This window comes from Liolophura sinensis, chromosome 12, assembly GCF_032854445.1.
Source record: "Liolophura sinensis isolate JHLJ2023 chromosome 12, CUHK_Ljap_v2, whole genome shotgun sequence".
Classification (NCBI taxonomy): domain Eukaryota; kingdom Metazoa; phylum Mollusca; class Polyplacophora; order Chitonida; family Chitonidae; genus Liolophura; species Liolophura sinensis.
Genome location: NC_088306.1, coordinates 20148606 through 20169214, shown reverse-complemented (window position 1 = coordinate 20169214; position 20609 = coordinate 20148606). Strand labels below are relative to the sequence as shown.

The window sequence follows — 20609 nt, the reverse complement described above, 5'->3', positions numbered from 1 at the left end:
AGTTAACCAGTAACTATAAACTCACTACATATGATCCCTCCTCCATATATCTGAAGGGCTATATACGTGATATTGCTCAATTCTCTATAAGTATCTTATCGTTTGCGATCATCTGACCAGGGACTGAGTGTGACAGAACTTTGAAGCATTCGCACACTTCAGGAAATCCTTAGCAAGCAGAAATATCCCTGCCGTGTAGGTCATGCAAAGCCAGGCCGACTTACAGTTTGTGAGACAGTTGATAAAATATGTAAAAGTAGACGTTCGTAAACCAGCCGTTAACCAATGTTCCAGGTCAATAATCGCTAGGTCAATTCCCAAAACGACGTCTGCCACAAACCACCAAAGAAATATAAGAAAGTATATATGTACGAAATTAGGACAGAATGATGCAAAGAGAAGCAGTCAAGAGTTTTCAATGATGTATGAGCGCAAGGTATATTTTAGGCGAATGAGTGAAGTCAGTGTTCAAATCGCGGCCAGAATTATGGTGCGAGGAAACTGGAGATAGCCCGGAGAAAGCCATGACCATTAGTGAGAATCTCCTGATCGAGGGATTTTGCTGCGGAGGCTCCGCACATTAAATATAACCATAATCCGGAGAAAGAATACGCATGTGTACGCATGCACACGCACACACATGTTGGATGGAGCATGTACGTGTTTATAGTGTTATACTTGTTGTATTATTTTTTTATTATTTATTTTTTTTTCTGAAGTTTTAACGTCGTTTTCAACTTTAATTCGGTCATATCACATGGATGAAGCATGCAGGTTGGGTTTATATAAGCCTAAGCTATTTATAGCGCCGCAGCTGCATCATTTATAGGAAATCTGTATAGGCCTGCAGGTAGAAGACACTGCATAGGACCTGCATAATCATCGTTATGGAGACAAAGATTTTGCTCTGTAGTAGATGCACAAAAACAGTTATTAATCTCCAAAACAGTTTTTTTTAGTCTAGAAAGATGCAGCGCTGTCAAAATAAAGATCGAATATTGCATAAACTTAATTCTTCTAATTTTTGAAACACCTGTTCCAAAAAAAATGTAATTAATTGCTTTCAGCACTACTACTAGGCCCTATCTTTCCGAAAAATTAAAAAATAACAGAATAAAATTAGACAATTAGAATGATTGTTTTATCCCAGAGTCGATGCTGCTCCAGTGTGTTAAAATTGCACCTTGAAGTTCTCAGTTGTAATTTTTCGGTAAATTATTCAGTGCATTGACTATTTCAAAGGTTAGGAGGACAAGTATAACATCGCCGTCATTTGGATGAACATCTTAACAACTCATATGATATATAACTGAAGGTCAACTTCATAGATATTACAAAAATTATCAGCAGAGGTTGAAGTGACCCTGTTTGAAGTTTGGCTGAATATCACGCCGCTGAGACGGTCGCATCATGTGAGGCGTGACGCAGTCTCATGCTTTTCTATATCGCCTCGGCCTCAATCCAGTCAGCTAACGTAAGCCTATATGCTGTACAGTGAGTAAAATTTTCCACATCTGTAAGAGTCGAATTCCATTGGGATATATAAACAGTCTACACATTCTAAACAATGATATATGTGTACATGTTAAATTGTAGGTAAATATGGGAAGGGGTCAGAGACAGAAAATATTTATCATGCTTATACATTTTCTGCATGCTTGGAAATTGCGGATTCATCCCAACCTAGCTCTATGGGCTTATATATTTATGTAGAACATAGCCCTATAGAGACAGTGTTTTATTTATTAAAAAAAAAAAAAAGATATCCAAATATATTAAAGCCAGTAACGCTACACATTTCCTCCTTCATTTTTGTGCTGGTTATCTTGATTATTTCTGTGTACCGGTATGTCCTTTTTATACTGCCTTTGTTTTGTCAAAGTTACACGGAATCCTTAAAGTACAGACCCCGCCCCCCTCCCAACATAACGCAAGTACAGGTTTCGAGCCTCTTCCCCAACCATATCATGCAGAAACTCATGTCAAAGGTCAAGGTCAGAAATAAAGAGCTGACAGACTGAGCAGAAGGGCTATTGATCATTGAACATTCGGTAGGCCTAAATTTGTTTTCTTTTGGAACATTTTCTCTCTAATTTATTGGAGAAGTTACTGGTTTTATTTTATATTTCATCAAGAAGATGTGGTTTGTCCAGAAAGTGTTGGTTTGTAAAGTCACAGCGAGCGTCGTCTGCCAAATCAGACAGATATCATTGAGACACCAATTTTCGTGTCCAGCACTTGGTTTGGGAATGCAAGGATTAGTAAAGATTATGTTGCTTTTCGGTCAAGTGGCAGAGGTTATGGCATCAGTACACTGAGGAATTTGGTTTTCGCAAGAGCGTGTGAGAAAGGGCTCATCGACAAACAGTGGGCAGGAACACAAACTTTACTATTTCCTTGTTGTAGGCCTACAGTGTAGTTTGTGTAGTTAAACGTTGAGGTCTATTTTCGCCAGAAATTGTTGAAAGTAGATCTCAGCGTTTAATTTAATTGAACTACAGTTTATCATCTTTTCGGATGACTTTTAAATGAGGCCTGGTACATGTAGCCCTAGTCCATCTAGTTGTGCAATTTTAAAATTTTGACATTCGTTTTAACACTGTCTAATGGGAGTCTTATTTTTGAAATCTAGCCCTATCTTGATATTTCAGAGTTTTCCTATTGTCATCTAAGGAACCGGCCAATGATGGTTAATTATATCTGAAATTTATATCCGTAATGTTTTCATTCATTCTGAATGTTTGACAGCAGATTTACGGCAGTAAAAACTAAGCATTAAGGTACTGGTAATTTGGGAGATTTTATGCCCAGGTTGCTTCCACATGGTTGATTTAGGTCAGTTTATTGAGAATCTGACTTCTTCAAATGAACATCTGAGAAGGGGCTCATTGGCTAATGAAAAGCATCAACCTAGTCTTCACAACTGTTGGTTGTTTAATATGAACTAGATAAAGTGATAAATTTGAAACTAAAGACAAAAGTATAAGACTTGGGATACATTCCTAGTTATCCAGTGTCACTTGTATAGCAAACCCAGAGATCTTTATCTTTTACAGACTGTCAACAGAGTGTGAAAGCTTCTGGGAATGAATTTGGTTCATAGAGGCAAAGAGAACAGTTCTGTAGCTTATTGCCCAACATGGGCAGTTCAGTTTCTGATCTGGCTTATACACATGTATACATGTAGTTGGATAGATTACCCTCTCCATATATTAGCTAATGCTAACTGATATGTGCCTTAGTTCGCCAAGTCAAATGATCCATTGCTATTTACTGTTCATTTGCTTTTTAAACCTGCATGTATAGTGTAGAATAGAACCAAACATGGATGAAAAGAGGGTGTGAAGAGGGGGAAATGTGTAAGTGAAAAGCTTCCCAGTGCTTAAAAAAACTAAACTTAGATGGTGTTAAGCAAAGATTGTATTTTGAGATGGTAAATGTGTATGAGTGCTTCTGTAATAGATGCTTTCTACAGACTCAGTTATCAGGAGGATTTACTTTTTTATTTTTTATCCTTGGCCTCATTATATCTAAAGGTGTTTGGTATGATGTTGTCTGCTGAACCTATTTACTCATGTTAAAATTTTTCAGCATATATTTGAATCTAGGTTTGTGGACTGTACATTTTCAAGTATTACAACCCATAAGACTATTTGGAAAGGAAGCCAACTATCAAAATGTACATAAAGTAAAAATTAATGCACACTTCAAATGAAAGGCAGTAGAGAACTCATAAATACTTTCAGTTTTGTTTTTGAATTTTTTTTTCCAATTTGGACACACAAGTCATTTTTCTAAGGTGGGCTTTTGATACCAAATTTTGCAGAGGATTTCCATAGTATTTCAAGCACCTGAAATGTCATTAGGATGATACTGACGGAGTTTATAAAAGATAATTTCACTAAAATTAACTATTTTCGAAATGTTCTGTAGACAGATAAGGGTAATTTTTAAGAAGAAAGTGTTGTGATGTCACATCAATTACATGTAGATGTGGTCTAAAAAGACCACCATATTTTATTTTATTTTAAATTCTTTTCATACCCTAAAAAATTAACATGAAAGAAAATTAAAATACTGGTAGTTTTAGCCAGGGGGATTTCTCATTGTCTTTGAGACACACTATTCTGACAAAATTAAAATTGGAAATGAGACTGCCTGATTTCAAAGTTTGTCTAAACTTATGAATGTTCTAGATATTTGTTAATGGCTTACCTTAAATTTCTTGCACATATATTAACACTCTTTTTCAAAGCTTACCTTGAAATTTGAATATCACACTAATTTTCATCTCTAGGGCATTTTGAGAAAAATATTTTCAGATATGATCTATTTTCAACGTCACTAAAGGTTTTCTACATGTTCTGTTGTGGGACACTGATTTGAACAGTGGATTGTCATGTTGTGTGCATGTGTAGAACATAGTTTGATCTCTAATCTCAACCTGACTATGCTGGCATGTTGCCCCCCCTGCCCCTCCCCCCTCCAAGGTCATATGTGCTCTGAAAAAGAGTGGGGGGGGGGGGGGTAACTCTAGCTCATTATCAGCTCTTTAAGATTAGCTCTCAGATAGGTCAGTCTGTACTCTATACTCAAAGTATTACCTGCTGTGGACTTTTACATGTGTCTAGCTTGCAAGAAGTTCTGTTGATGCATGCATACATCAAGATATATGCAGGTATGCAGTGAATAGAGGGAGTGAATGAAGGGTGCATTAAGATTGTGCTGAGATGTGTGTAGAGACCATACAGTCAGCTCTAACAGCTACTCTCCTTATTAAGTCTTACAAATTTCCATATGTTTACAGTGCATATTGAATATAGTTAACATTTACCAGTGCAAAGTGGATTATTAATGATCTAATAGTATTAAAATGTTATTTACTCTAAATGACGAGAAATTTTGTCCATGACTAACTTGCCCATTTTCCTGATTCTGAGAGTTCTGTTGATTGTAGAAAGGTGCTTTGGGGTTTGCTTAGAATATGGGATGATATTATACTGGAAAATTTGTAAGTTTCAGCATCAAAACTAATATCTTGTGACGTTATTTGCCTCTAAAAATGCACTTTTGTTGGCGAAATTTTGTGTCATTTAGGATAATTACAGTATTTCTTCGTGGTGTTAAACTTGACAATTTGTGCGTGACATTATGCATGTTGGAAGTGGGAGTTTAATAATATTGAGTTTGATATTGATATGTTTTGTCACCTTACAAGTACATGTTAATGTGAATGTTGATTTGTCCTAAAGCGATGCCCATTCATTCATTCATTCTGATAGGATGTGGTAGCACTATGTACATGAGTGGATGTTTGTTTAGTGTTAGCTCTTGTGTCATACTTACAGGCCAGACTGATATCGTATGATCTATTAAGGTCAGAACATGTGTTTCAATGAAACTTGAGTGATAATGTTTTTCATACTATAGGTAAATTTTTTGTTGTGTCTGATCTTAATATTTCTTGTGATTTCATCTTTTCACATATTGCAAGTTGTTCTGAAGGCATTGTTCTGTGTATTTATACTTTTTGTGAAGACATGACACTGGCCAGTCCAGCCAATGTAGTTTTGTCTCCAAATCCAAATTAAAAATGTGCATAAATTGCACTGGAAGTTGCTCCTTCATATGTGACATGTTTGAAGAATTAGGGTATGTATTTATTTATTTATTTGTTTGATTGACCAGTGTTTTATGTCATACTCAAGAATCTTTCAATTATATGACAGCGGCCAGTATTATGTTGGGAGGAAATCGGGCTGAGCCTTGGGGGAAACCCACAACCATCCGTATGTTGTTGGTAGACCTTCCTCTGTACTGTAGTGATATATATATATATATGGAATAGATGTAGTAATTTTAACTCTGAAGTGATATTTAAAGCTAGTATAGGTTCACACCTTAATAGACTTAATATTGCTGGAAATAATGTTATTCGATAAATAAATATTATGAATATTCCATGAATTTTGAATGGTTTAGATCCAGTGAATTCATTTAAAGTTATACTTTATGTATGCTGGGAATGTCTGTCAGTAACTTGCGGATGGTCGTGGGTTTCCCCTGGGCGCTGCATGGTTTCCTACTGCCATAATGCTGGTTGTCATGGTATAAGTGAAATATTCTTGAGAACAGCGTAAAGCACCAATGAAATAAATAAATTTTGTTGTGCATGTCAATTGATTTGATTAAATTATGAGTTTAGGAATTATTTGCGCATCCATGTCACCTAGCATTATTCTCAGTGTGCTAACACAGCTTTTTGTTTTTTGTCTTCACAGGATGGTTTGGAGAATGACTGGAAAATAGTGAACTATAGGTGACTATCCAGAAACATGACTACCTCTTAAGAAAAATTTCAACAATCTCAGAGATTGGTTTAGAGAGTATTTTTTGAGTTTACAATGGAGGTGAATGGTGGAGAAAAAGGAGAGCCATGTGGTGTGAATCTAGTGGATGGGCAGCTGTTAGAAGAGTCAACCAATGACTATGAAGATAAGAAGACTGTCCAAGGGGTGAAGCCTTCATTATCCAGTGGAAAAACCGAGGAGAATGTTGAAGAGAATGGCTCAGGCTCTGACACCACAGAGGAAAATTCCCAGAATGATGGAGGTTTAGTTAATGGGAAGGAGGGAGTGGAAGATGTTGACCAATCAGATGACTCTGTTTCAACCAAGGATAATGAAATCGATGGAAAGCACAGTGATAAAGATGTGGCCAATGATGAAAATACAGGAAGTTGTTCTACGACTGGAAATTCTGAAAATATTAAAGAGGAGAAGTCTGCTAAGAAAGAATGTGCAAGTCTGAAATCTGAGAAAGTATCAAAGGATTCTGAAGTTTCCAAAAGCAATAGTGAAGAAGGCAACTTTAATGAGAATAGTTGCGTAAGAGGAGAAGGGAGTAGCCAAGAGTCAGATCTGCAAAATGGGAAAATTGAACAATCCCAACCAACAAAGAAAACAGAGAGTGCTAAGAAGGAAGTAAGAATGCCAATGCTTGTAAAACCTGAGGCTTTGTTCCATATGCCTGATTTCCCCACAGAAAAAGAACACTCAAAAAAGCCTGAGGAACAGTTTAATGTTTTGATAAAAACTAACGATAAAAAACACTTGAAACATTGGCTGCGATCAAATATTTTGTCTGTCGGCCATCCAGTGAGAAGTAAGCTCTGGCTGCAGACCTGTAAATTAGTTTTCAGTTGGGGCTCTAGTATTTTCCAGGATATGGTGGATGAAATATTTAAAGGAGGTAAGACTACATGTATACAAAATAACTTGATGGGTTGTTATTCAGATTTTTTTTTGACTTGTTCAAAATTGTTGTTCAAAATTATCTTCTGGCAAGACTGTGATACTATGATGAAATAAGAAATTCTTTTTGAAACTGAAATTTATAATTATTTGTAACATTGAGTATAAGTGAATTTTATGCTGTTTTCATTCATAAAGACAAGTATGGAGACCATTTGAATATTTTACATGCAAACTCAAATTTAGTATATGTATAAATGTCTTCTCCCAGTCTTAAGGTTGAATTGTTTTTGGTTGTACATATGTTACTTGTCACTGTGTCCACATCACTGTTTAATTCAGCTGAATGTATTATGTACTTGCCTTATAAACTGGTTGTCTTTGTTAAATATGTCAGAGGTGCGTAAAGAGTTACCGGTGCCGTCCTTCGTTGACCCCGCCCACATGCCCCAGTATTTCCTCACCCCGACGGGTGTGCACCAGGTTCACACTGTCCTGATTGTGCTGGAAAACCTAAACCCTGACATCACATTCTGCCCCAGCCTCTTCCCACTGGCGGCGCTCTTCTTACACTTCATGGAGCCTGAGCAGTGCTTTGAATGTCTGTACGGAATGGTGCGGAGCCGGGAGAGCTTGTACCTAGCTCAGACGAAAGTCGCTGTTGATGCCACACACTTGGTCATGAGAGATCTCGCCAAGCATCACGCAGTAAGCAAATCTCATTTAAAACTGTAGTATGCCATTAGTGTGACACTATTGCCTGTCCATGGTTTACCTGTGGTGTGCCACCTGTCTGTCCATGGTATGCCTGTGGTGTGCCACTTGCCTGTCCATCATGTGTCTGTGGTGTGACACTTGTCTGCCCATGGTTTGCCTGTAGTGTGCCACTCGCTTGTCTATGGTATGTCTGTGGTGTAGCACTTGCCTGTCCATGGTTTGCCTGCGGTATGCCACTTGCCTGTCCATGGTATGTCTGTGGCATGCCACTTATCTGCCCATGGTTTGCCTGTGGTGTGCCACTTGCCTGCCCATGGTATGCCTGTGGTGTGCCACTCGCCTGCCCATGGTTTGTGTGTGGTGTGCCACTCGCCAGCCCATGGTTTGCATGTGATGTGCCACTTGCCTGCCTGTGGTATGCCTGTGTTGTGCATCTCACCAGCTTATGGTTTGTTTGTGGTGTGCCACTTGCCTGTCCATGGTATGCCTGTGGTGTGCCACTTGCCTGCCCAGGGTATGTCTGTGGTGTGCCACTTGCCTGTCCATGGTATGTCTGTGGGGTGCCACTTGTCTGTCCATGGTTTCCCTGTGTTGTGCAACTCGCCTGCCCATGGTTTGCCTGTGATGTGCCACTTGCCTGCCCATGGTTTGCCTGTGGTGTGCCACTTGCCTTCCCATGGCATGCCTGTGGTGTGCCATTTGCCAGCCCATGGTTTGCGTGTGATGTGCCACTCACCTGTCCATGGTATGTCTGTGGCATGCCACTTATCTGCCCATGGTTTGCCTGTGGTGTGTGGTGTCGCCTGCCCATGGTTTGCGTGTGGTGTGCCACTCGCCAGCCCATGGTTTGCGTGTGATGTGCCACTTGCCTGCCTGTGGTATGCCTGTGTTGTGCAACTCGCCTGCCCATGGTTTGTTTGTGGTGTGCCACTTGCCTGTCCATGGTATGCCTGTGGTGTGCCACTTGCCTGCCCAGGGTATGTCTGTGGTGTGCCACTTGCCTGTCCATGGTATGTCTGTGGAGTGCCACTTGCCTGTCCATGGTTTGCCTGTGTTGTGCAACTCACCTGCCCATGGTTTGCCTGTGGTGTGCCACTTGCCTGCCCATGGTATGCCTGTGGTTTGCCACTTGCCTTCCCATGGCATGCCTGTGGTGTGCCATTTGCCAGCCCATGGTTTGTGTGTGATGTGCCACTTGCCTGCCTGTGGTATACCTGTGTTGTGCAACTCGCCTTCCCATGGTATGCCTGTGGTGTGCCACTTGCCTGCCCAGGGTATGCCTGTGATGTGGGCAGAGGTTCTAAAAACTGTTCTTTCTAACTTTTTCTGATGTAAATTTAAGGATACATAAGTTTGATATACAAACACACAAACAGTACAGCCTTGTTCCACATTTTTAGAAATCCGCCTACAGCAACATTTCAAAGGACACAGATGGCAATGTGGAACCTGTATTCAGGAATTGGTTCTGGTGGATTTTCAAAGATCTACCTTTTCCCTATTTGGTAAGACCTTCCATTTACAGACTACCCTGAGTTTAATCCTGTCTAACAATTGAACTTGGGCATCTGCAAATGTAACAACAAGTACATACAAGTATATATATTTATTTATTTATTTATTTATTATGGTGGGAGGAAACCGGTGGAAACCCACGACCATCCGCAGGTTGCTGTCAGACCTTCTCACGTACGGCCGAAAAGAAGTATATATATATATATATATATATGTATATATAGCATACCCAGAGAATGGATTCTTGATTATGATTACCATATGAAGTGCATGTAAACTGGTCCATTCAATTAACAGAAAAATATCAAAATCTACATTATGTATTCAGATGAAGGACATTGTGCTTTTAGTATATGTATTAGAGATGATTTAATTGTCATGTACATGTACGTGAAAGTATGGACTAATTTATTTCTTTTTCTTGTATTTAAAAGAAGTACAGGCAAGGTTTGTCTTAATAGCTTTATACATGTATGTCAAGGTGTTGTATAAGATTTATAATACATGAATCTGAAACTAATGAATTTAAACCCAGATGTATGTTTTGGGGTTTTACTGTGGTATTATGCACAGAGACTATAAATGATCATGTTTCTGTATTGTAGGTACAGGTGGTAGATTGTTACCTGTTTGAAGGTGTCAAGGTGTTGTACAGAGTTGCCCTGGCTATTCTCATTCTCTACCACAAACACACAAGTAAGTGTTAAACCAAACCTCCGGTCACTTTTACGTGTGGATGAGACTGCAGTGAAGAGAACAATATTTTGAAGTGCACTTTTTTGACTAAGGCAAGGAACAAAAAAATCTTGGAGTATTTTATTTGCAACAAGCAATCTCATGTGTTGCAAATAGCTTGTTTGCTAACATTGGGATACTACATGTAGCACGATATGTTAATCAAGTTCTGTCTGTAGTTTGAAAGTATTAGTTATGATGATGTCTTTATAGATTGTATTTATACCTCCTTTTCCCCAACTTTTGTATCCCCACTATCCTATCATCTCAATGTCCATATAAGAGCATAAGGATACTGTAATGAAAACATTCAGAAAAACTGGAACTGCTGCTGCTGCTGTTAATGGTGATTTAGTCATTGTCCGAAGTTTTGAATGGAAGAAAATTTGATCACTTTTTTCATTAATTTGAAAAAAATTAATTTACTCATTGCTCAGCCTCTGCTATAAATGTTAATGTTTTAAAGTTTTGCTGCCTTCACAGTGTGAATTCTTTGAAGAAACATTATTTTTCAAAGTAGGTCTTATATTGTTCAAAATTTGAATTGGGTGCATTTAAGGTGTTTTGTAAGGTTTTGACAATGTTTTATCAATATAAACCATGGTGATCTTGTGCTTTATATGGAGTAGAAAGCTTCTGAAACTTCCAGACATACCCTTTATGTTTTACCGCTGTTTTGAACATCTGTTCTTTAATTTTGCAGCTAAATCTCGTGGAAACAGCAGCTTGATGCAAGGGATGAATGTTTCATCAAAGATTAAACATTTCTGTACAGACATTCCTTACAGTATGGAGAAGATCTTAAAGGTTGGCTGTACCTGAAAGACAAAAGTCAGAATTTAAGATTCAAACACCATATGTGTTCATTTGATTAATTTAATTGGTATTTTATGCTACGCTCAAGAATATTTCGCTTATAAGATGACAACCAGCATTATAGTGGGAGGAAACCGCGGGCAGAGCCTGGGGGAAACTCACGACCATCCGCAGGTTGCTGGTAGACCTTTCCACGTATGGCTGGAGAGGAAGCCAGCTGGACTTGAACTCACAGTGATCACATTGATGGGAAGCTCCTGGTTCATTGCACCGTGCTGGCATGCTAATCCCCTTGGGGCCATAACAAGGAGATTTTTCTTTTCTCGGGTTGTGCAAAGTTTTTTCCATCTTGGTGAGATTTTCACCATGGTGACATGTTAGGGTTGTGGTGTCAGTAGAATATGATGTGCTTTGTTTTAGGATGAACAAAATAATATGTGAAACAAGATTAATATACAAAGTAATACCAAATGTCATTCACCTTTCTATCTCTTGCCAGCAATTTGTATATTTGTACCTGTTAATACACTATCTTCCTACATATATAAATATGAAAATATGAAATACTCTTGCTAATAAGTCTACCCTAGTTCCTCAACCTTTTCACATATGAAAGTTTCAGTTTTCAGTGCAATTTATGCACATTTATCATTTGATTTTGGAGACAAAACTATATTGGTTGGGTTGGCTGATTTCAGAGCTTCACAAAGAGCATAATGTTATCAGTCTACACCAACTAAATCTCTCAGAATATTGTTAAACAAACACCTTGCAAAGATGCGAAAAGGTTGATAAATTACCGTAACTTTTACACTGGTACCTTACAGAAATGTTTAGCTTAGACCGCTGAATTGCTGATGTTGTAGACAGCCTTCGGCATCCGAGGTCTGGGTAAGAGGGAAGTTCGCAAGCTCCAGATGCGCCATGAAATGTGCGAGAAAAGCCACAAGGTGCGGATGACGCGTGCGTCCAGCATCACACGCAGCATGTCACGCAACTCATTCTCAGGGCCAGTTAAAACTCACAGATCACAAAGCATTCCGGCGCCTCTCTCACTGAGGAAGTCCAGCGTCAAGGGCGATGCTGTCAGCCAGGATTTGGTAGGTCAATTGATTTCATGGCTCAAATATCAAAGTTTGTAACACTGCCATTAGATATTGTTGATCTCTGTAGGTTTTAGGTACACTGTCAATTATTTCAATGGCTCAAATATCAAAGTTTGTACCACTACCATTAGATAATGTTGATCTGTGTAGGTTTTAGGTACACTGTCAATTCATTCAAAGGCTCAAATATCAAAGTTTGTACCACTACCATTAGATATTGTTGACCTGTGTAGATTTGAGGTATCCTGATTGGATACGTCAAGTCAAGTTATTACATCACAGCTTCTGACGTCTCAAAGATGAACTGCATAGATTTTTAACTTAAATGATGATCAGCCTGAAGATCATATAAGAATCATGATTATAATGGAGACTACAAATCTGTAGTGCACAAAAATGTGTCTCCTGAAGTTAATTATGCATTAATTTAGTTGCGGTTAATTTAGTGGGAACATCCCATATTTGTTAAATTCTCAAAGTCTTCAGTAAGAAAATCCCTATAGCCTTATAACCATCATGTTGAAAACTGGAATGTACATGTGTGTTTTTGAACAACATGATTATATTGGTATAATGTATCTCTTGCAAATGGGCAAAATATTTTGCAAACCTTCTCCAATAACAAAAAAAGTTTGCAAACAAGATTGATTACAAGAATAAAGTCGTTGCAGTTCACCTTTAAGTCTTCTTAAATCTCAAGTGTGTGTTTGATGTGTATCTCTTCATATCAGTGATGACAACACCATGCAAAATATAGAATGTACTGCGATGAGATTGTCAACCATGAATCTTCACATTTTGGCTCTTATTTATAGTAATATCCAAATAGAACTATACTTGATGAAAAAACTTTGCAGAGAGTGTTGTAAGGTTTCATCATTATGGTGTATATATTTGTTTGCTTGTTCCATTTCTGGCCATATTAAACTGAAAAACACCTGAGAAACTCATTTGGTATCTTTCCTCAGAGTATGAATACAGTACACATAATCCACCTTGGTTTCATGGAAAGTTTCACAAACCAATCTCTGTGCTAAATGATCTTTGATACAGAAGGGTGATTAGTTGGTGTAAATTGGAATGAAGCTATGTCTCATTTACTCAGATGAATCACATGACCTTTCACGTGATTTTTCATCAACTTAGTACAGAGGGGTGATTAGTTGGTGAAAAATTCCATATATATATATATATATAGTAAATCACATGTACATGTGACTTACTGTATAGCCATGCTAAAAGTGGTGCAAAATTTGAAAGCAGTCCTTTGTTTGGTATGGTGTTTGGTAAGGTCACTGTGTATGGGTTGTATATCTACTTGAATATGTTGATTGTTTTTGTGGGCTTATTACAACAGGTTTGTAAGCCAGGTTTTAATTTTCTTGTCCACATTTTTTATCTCTATTTAGATTTATTTATGAACATAAACGTGGAATGAGATTATTTACTTATTTTTAACTACATTCGGTGTAAAGGATATATATACTAGTTGTAGATACGAACAGTGTCTGTAAGGGAATAAGCAGTGTACAGTTTTAAAATGCTCATATTTTTCCCGTTCATGGTAATTTATCTACTACTCTCAGTGCGACTGCTAAATACAAATATATTCTTCTTTAGGTATTCTCTCAATGCCAAAATTGTACATGATTTAGCGGGACCTAATGCCAGTTGCTACAACATGTACATGATTTAGCAGGGACTGGTGCCAGTTGCTACATCATGTACATGATTTAGCGGGGCCTAATGCCAATTGCTACAACATGTACATGATTTAGCAGGGCCTGATGCCAGTTGCTACATCATGTACACGATTTAGCAGGGCCTGGTGCCAGTTGCTACATCATGTACATGATTTAGCGGGGCCTAATGCCAAGTGCTACAACATGTACATGATTTAGCAGGGCCTGGTGCCAGTTGCTACATCATGTACGTGATTTAGCGGGGCCTAATGCCAGTTGCTACAACATGTACATGATTTAGCAGGGCCTGGTGCCAGTTGCTACATCATGTACATGATTTAGCGGGGCCTAATGCCAATTGCTACAACATGTACATGATTTAGCAGGGCCTGGTGCCAGTTGCTACATCATGTACATGATTTAGCGGGGCCTAATGCCAATTGCTACAACATGTACATGATTTAGCGGGGCCTAATGCCAATTGCTACAACATGTACATGATTTAGCAGGGCCTGGTTCCAAGTGCTACAACATGTACAAGATTACCCCATTTCTTCTAAAATTTGGGACACCTGATCTGCTCATTTTAGCCAATATACATGGAATTCTAACAGGAATATTGAGTTTCTTTTTCCTCACATGGTTAGACCGTCTAATGAACAACATATCTTGAAACTCATGACGCTCATATCTTTACTTTTCTAAAGGCTGGTAGGGAAATGTAATATTCTACTTTCAACACAACTAATATCTGTCCCAAATTTTAGAAGAATTAGGGTAGCATGGTTAGCACCAGTTATACATGCTGCACGTTCAAGTACTGTACATTGTGCATTTAATTTACAAGATTGGCAAGATTGGGGTCAAAAGGTATTTGAGTACTGCCAGATTTTACTCTCGCAGTAAGGGACGATGCTTTGAAATGGGACATTCATGTCATAAGTTTTGCAAATCATAAAACATGTTGTGTGCTGCAGTTTTATCAGTGATGTGTACGGTGCACTCACTGTGACACGTTGCTGTTAAAAGCTGTGGTAAAATGTTCAGTGTTGTTAACATGTTGTAAGGTCCCTCATGAGGAATCAGCTGGTATCCTATTGCTACAACATGTGCAGTTTCCAAGGTGAACATGTTTAGGCCACATCAATATAATTTTTTGTTTTACGGATAGATTGAATCTTTTTTTTATCAGAAGAGTGAGTGAGTGCTTGGGGTACTCTTTATCAGAAGGGGGGTGTGAAAAAAATTTAAATCTGAAAAACCATCGAATTGTGGGAAACATGAAGTGTCTCAGCAATTTTTCATGTTGAACACATATTCAAGTGATGTGAAAGCCTTGACAAAGAGGAAAATGAAAAAAAAAAAAGGTAGGACAAAATGAAGAGATGTATTTTCAATTTTATTTGTATTCCACTTTTGGATTTTTAATATCAGCTTACCCATAAAACAGAAAGTAAAACTGACCCCACATCTATACCAACTAAACCTATAGGTGCTTCAAGTACTGCACATTGTACATAAATGAACAAGCATTTATAGGCCATCTTTGAAAAATTCTTTGTTGGGTGTAACCCTGACCCTGTCACAGAATGTAATGCTGGTCAGTAGGGAATTTATTTTACGGTGGCTAATGAAAAAGAGAGAGATTTTAAAGAAATTAACATGGAAAAGAAGAGTAAAACTTATCTCAAATCCCAATAAAAACTTTAAAGTAGGACGCATTTAGTTGGTTCGTCCAGGTTATGCCCAACAAACATATTTTTAATTATGGCCTTACTGGTTCCAACCAGGCTATTAGTGAGAGTTCAGCATACATTATGTAGTGATTGCCAACTAATACATTGTCTACTTGAACAACTGCACATTCCGTTGAGAAGCTGGATGCTCCCACAGCTGAGGAGTCTGATCATACTGTCCACCCAATAAGGTCAAGGTCACTCAGCTACCTCTATGTGGATGAGGTGACCTGTAACACCCTTAGCCACCAAGATGTGAGTTCCATGCCTGTTGTCCTGTATGTAACACCTGCTCGAAAATTGCATGTATCCGCACAGAGTTGCATGAAAATGTTGTTTATTACAGTTATAATTTGCTGCTTATTGTGAACTTGACCTGGTTTTACAACATTTCTTTTAAATCAAATGTTTTATGGCATTCAACAACAACAATAAATGAATAAATAAATGAAGGACTCTTCAAAATAAAAGTATATCGTAACTCCTATTTGAGGTTCTGCGCTCAAAGTTATTTTTTGAATTTTTTTTTGTGTTTGTTGGGTTGATGCTTATATATAACTCAGCTGAGTGAATTCTGCTGCCTCTGCATGCTTTTTCTCTCTCTGTGCCTTAAATCTTGTGAATTTATACAAAATCTCCTGTACTTCCCATGGACATGTACCAGTCATGGCATTTTGCTTAGCTTGCAGTTTTACTGGCTCATGACCTCTGCTTACAAGTAATGATATTAACATTTTCCTCTCAGATATAGATATATACAGTATGTATATGTAAGTACATGTATTAATTATACTTTCACATATATTAAAACCTAACATCTTAATCATGTTGTCATCTACATGTATATCATTAATGTCAGTCAAATATTCGTTTGAGGTTAGTGCTACACGTCGTGGGTCATGGAAGAGTGGTTATTACATGAGGTAGGGTAAACATGCTGTCAGCAACATTTGTTGAAGACCTCTTGTTTCCACCAGCATGGTATGCATGTCTGTACATCACACGTGGGAAAGTTCACCAGAAACTTGCCAAAGGCTTGTGGTTTACTCTAGGCACCACAGTTTCCTTTACCAGGTAAATACCTTTTATGACAGATAGTAATGTATCAGTATGAAATATATTTTGGTATGGATGGAAACAATCTGAGAAATGAATAAACTGTTTAACATGTTTCAAAAGATAAACCAGTTCACTATCTGGGGCTGAATTTCTGCCAGATACTTATCACAGAGAAACAACAGTTCATTCACATAGTCAATCATTTACCTATGGCTCTCGAGTAATATCGTGCATATTTCAGCTGATGAGAGTCTGGGGCTGGTTACCTGCTGGTTTCACAGTCTGTCAGCAACAGCTTCTCTACACCTCATAAAGACACACCATCACAAAGACAATCAATCAATCAATCAATCTAATTCTCACCTGATATCACCTGTATTTCAGCTGATGACAATCTGGGGCTGGTTACCTGCTGGTTGCACAGTCTGTCAGCAACAGTTTCTCTGCACCTCATACAGACAAACCAACACAAAGACAATCAATCAATCTAGTTCTCACCTGTTGTCACCTGTATTTCAGCTGATGACAATCTGGGGCTGGTTACCTGCCAGGTACACAGTCTGTCAGCCACAGCTTCTCTACACCTCAGAAGAACAAGGCATCAGTCTCCGGACTCTGTATAGTAAGATTGACCACCAAGAACCGACGCTCTTTGTCATTAAGACAACCAGGAATGAGGTAAATTACCTGTTCATCAACTTTTTTTTACCAGATGTAATATTTCCATAAATTTATCATGATATTTATGTTCAAGAAATTATGTGACAAGGGTAGCAGAAAAAATAGTCCTCATTGATTGGTGTTTCACCACCAGTGAGGTGTTCGTTCAAGCATATTCTGAGGGCAATATTGGGTGTAGACTGGTAAAATTATTCTTTTTGAGAAGCCCTGAAAGTGGCCAACCAGTGTGGTTTGTCTCCAAAATGAGATAAAAACTGTGCATATAATTGCACTGGTAGTTGCTCTTTCATGTGTGAAAAAGTAGAAGAATTGGAGTAATCATAACCTTTCCTTTTCCCGTAGAGAAAAACTTAAAATGTTGATTTATTTTTAACCCAATTTCATATTCAGATTTTTGGTGCATTTTGTTCCACTGACTGGCGAGAGCGGATACAAACGGGAGAGCAGAAGAACTTGTGTTACTTTGGCAGTGGGGAGACATTTATCTTCACTCTGTTTCCAAGGAGAAAGGTGTATGAGTGGGTGGGGAGAAGTGGTGGTGAGGTCCCTCCTACAGGGAACATGTTCCTGGCAGGAGACAATCACACTCTGATTGTAGGAGGAGGGTAAGTGTAGAATCTTGTCTCTGTTTGGGGTGGAGGGAGTTGTGTGTCTGGGGGTGGGAGAAGGAAGGTGTGTGTGTGGGTGGGGAGAAGAGGCAGTGAGGTCCCTCCTACAGGGAACATGTTCCTGGCAGGAGACAATCACACTCTGATTGTAGGAGGAGGGTAAGTGTAGAATCTTGTCTCTGTTTGGGGTGGAGGAAGGTGTGTGTCTGGGGGTGGGAGAAGGAAGGTGTGTGTGTGGGTGGGGAGAAGTGGCAGTGAGGTCCCTCCTACAGGGAACATGTTCCTGGCAGGAGACAATCACACTCTGATTGTAGGAGAAGGGTAAGTATAAAATCTTGTGTCTGTTTGGGGTGGAGGAAGGTTTTTATTTTGATGTCGAGGAGCAGGTCTTGGAATAATCTTGGCTGTGGAGAAATACATCATTGTTTATGTTGTACTACAGATTTCTGCATTAGTTTATACAAGGATTCTGTTTTGTAAAAGGTAGTATTTGGTGTAAAACAGTGAAGTAATGGAGATATTTGTTATTCTCTGCAGCAATGGCACAGCGATCTACCTAACTGACGGACTGCTGCGCTGCAGGACAGAGAGGTGCGACACCTTCAACAACCCACCCCTGTGTACAACACAGGACTTTGCCTGCAAGGTTCTTGAGGTGTTTGGGTTTACCTGAAATCTGAGCTATGACCACAGGATTTTTGTTTTACCTAAAATTCAATCTGTTAAAATTTTTAGGATTTGTGGTGTACTGTCATGTAATGTGTATTATTATTGTTTTTTAAGAAGTTTGCGTTGTTCTGCTGCATGGAGGATTAAGTCTGTTCCATATTTTCTGCATGTCCTTATTAGTGAAATTCCTTTCATCTTTTTATAAGGTGAGTGCTAGTCAGTTCAATAATAACAGCCATACACGTATAAAACATTCAGGCAAAAATAGTCTTATTGATGTCAAATTTAGCCTGATATCACCTACCCTAATTCTTCAGTATTTTCAACTGCCTCTGTGGCCAGTAATTGTTTGCGTGAATCTACTGAAAAAAAGTGCTTTGGAGATCGAAATCTAAGGTTGAGGATTTACAGTATATTTAGCTGTTAGATGGATACTGCACACCTTGACATTCATGTACATGATTTGAACCTGTTTAAAACTATGGGTTATATGACAGAGAACATTGTAGGTTTTAAGTAACAGATAAAGATTAGATTAGAATACATATTAAACCTTCTTTAGATTTGTTGATCACATTTTGTTCACCTGTAATTATCTGGGTTCCTGCATGTTTTGACCTGTGGTGAATGTTGTCATGAAAACTCTACCAGAATTGTATTGGGACTTGTGGTTCACAATTGATGAGTTTCTTTCTGTTTTAACGCAAATTTACTTCAGGATTTAAAACTAATCAGTAAACTTCTGCAAATCTTAACCATGGAATAAGTCATTAATCAGCTGTATTTAAAGCCCTGTGAGGAGAAATGAATTGAGAATGTTCAATGTTTGAGTTCTTACCTAACACTACCCAAGAGACTTTGAGTTCTTACCCAACGCTAATGTGTTCAAATGTACACGTGTTTGGGGTAAAGCTTTATAGACAGTCAACAGCACTGTAATTCTTCAACCTTTTCGCGTGTTTGCAAGGTGTCTATTCAGTCATATTCTGAGGTCATTGGTCTGTGTAGACTGATAAACTTAGACGTGTTTTGAAGCCTTGAAATCAGCCAACCCAACAAACGTTGTTTTGTTTTCAAAATCAAATGAAAAAGGTACATAAATTCGACTGAAAGTTTCTTTTTGCGAAAAGTTTGAGGAATCAGGGTACAATTAGAAACAGTATGAGAATTATATGGTATCTGTACATGGGATTTATAATGGTGATGATTTTAAGCATTTGCACATTGGGTCAGTTAAAGTGCCTGCCTCTATCTGGATTTTTTGTTTACTCTTTATTGTACTGCTCCACCAACAGACGTTTTATAGCCTATTTACAATAAGTATACATTCTTTAGTACGGCGTAAAACACCAGTCAAATAAAGAAATACAATCAGTACATGATCAAAGACACAGATTTGCACATTTTTAAGAAATATAAATATATGAAGCTGCAGGTTTACTGGAACATCCTTTTGATTTCTAATCAATAGTCTGTGAAGTTTTATTCATAATATTTGTGCTGTGTTCAGTCAGTGAGTATGTAGAATAGCTATGTGTAATTTTTTAATGATTGTTTTTATGTTTAATTTATTTTTAAATACTACAATCAACAACCAGTCAGTCAAATTACCAGCACAAGTGTAATTTTCTGTGATCTCACTATTTCTTTGTTATTTAGATAATTAATATTGCACATGTTTTATTTGTAAATATTGATATTATTAATTAAAGTGCCAAATTGTATAGATTTACTACATTTGTGGATAAGGAATCATTGCTTTTGTAGCTCTTAAAATTAAACATGTAGTTTAACAATGGACTTGATCTCTGTTAAGGTTTAAAATAAGTGTTATAGTAAGTAAGATATGTGCGGCTAGAATTCTGATTTAGTATGCGGTAACGGTCCGATTTGTAAGTGAAGAAACGAGACAGATCTAGTGTAAAGCTATTGTAAATGTACCTGTATTCTAGCCTGCACTTTTAGCAGTGGTGTTTGGGGATGTGATACTATGAAGGTTATGTTACACAGTTATATCAAGGTGAAAGGTATA

At 38.1% G+C, this 20609-nt stretch overlaps 1 protein-coding gene across 1 annotated transcript; it reads left to right on the top strand.

Moving 5' to 3' along the window:
• Positions 1 to 4879: 4879 nt before the first annotated feature.
• Positions 4880 to 20002, top strand: LOC135479454 (GTPase-activating protein skywalker-like). The gene is made up of 11 exons (XM_064759283.1): positions 4880 to 5430; positions 6282 to 7251; positions 7651 to 7961; positions 9371 to 9475; positions 10091 to 10181; positions 10924 to 11027; positions 11903 to 12136; positions 15702 to 15815; positions 17139 to 17297; positions 17691 to 17905; positions 18446 to 20002. The coding sequence occupies exons 2-11, from the start codon at positions 6405 to 6407 to the stop codon at positions 18579 to 18581; spliced, it is 2316 nt and encodes a 771-aa protein (XP_064615353.1). The 5' UTR covers positions 4880 to 5430; positions 6282 to 6404; the 3' UTR covers positions 18582 to 20002.
• Positions 20003 to 20609: the final 607 nt, after the last annotated feature.

Excerpts from the sequence above, each read along its gene's own strand:
- LOC135479454 (XM_064759283.1), top strand. The coding sequence starts at position 6,405 with ATGGAGGTGAATGGTGGAGAAAAAGGAGAGCCATGTGGTGTGAATCTA. Across the intron at positions 9,476-10,090 it reads ATCTACCTTTTCCCTATTTG|GTACAGGTGGTAGATTGTTA; the intron begins GTAAGACCTTCC and ends TCTGTATTGTAG. Across the intron at positions 15,816-17,138 it reads ACACCCTTAGCCACCAAGAT|CTGATGACAATCTGGGGCTG; the intron begins GTGAGTTCCATG and ends CCTGTATTTCAG.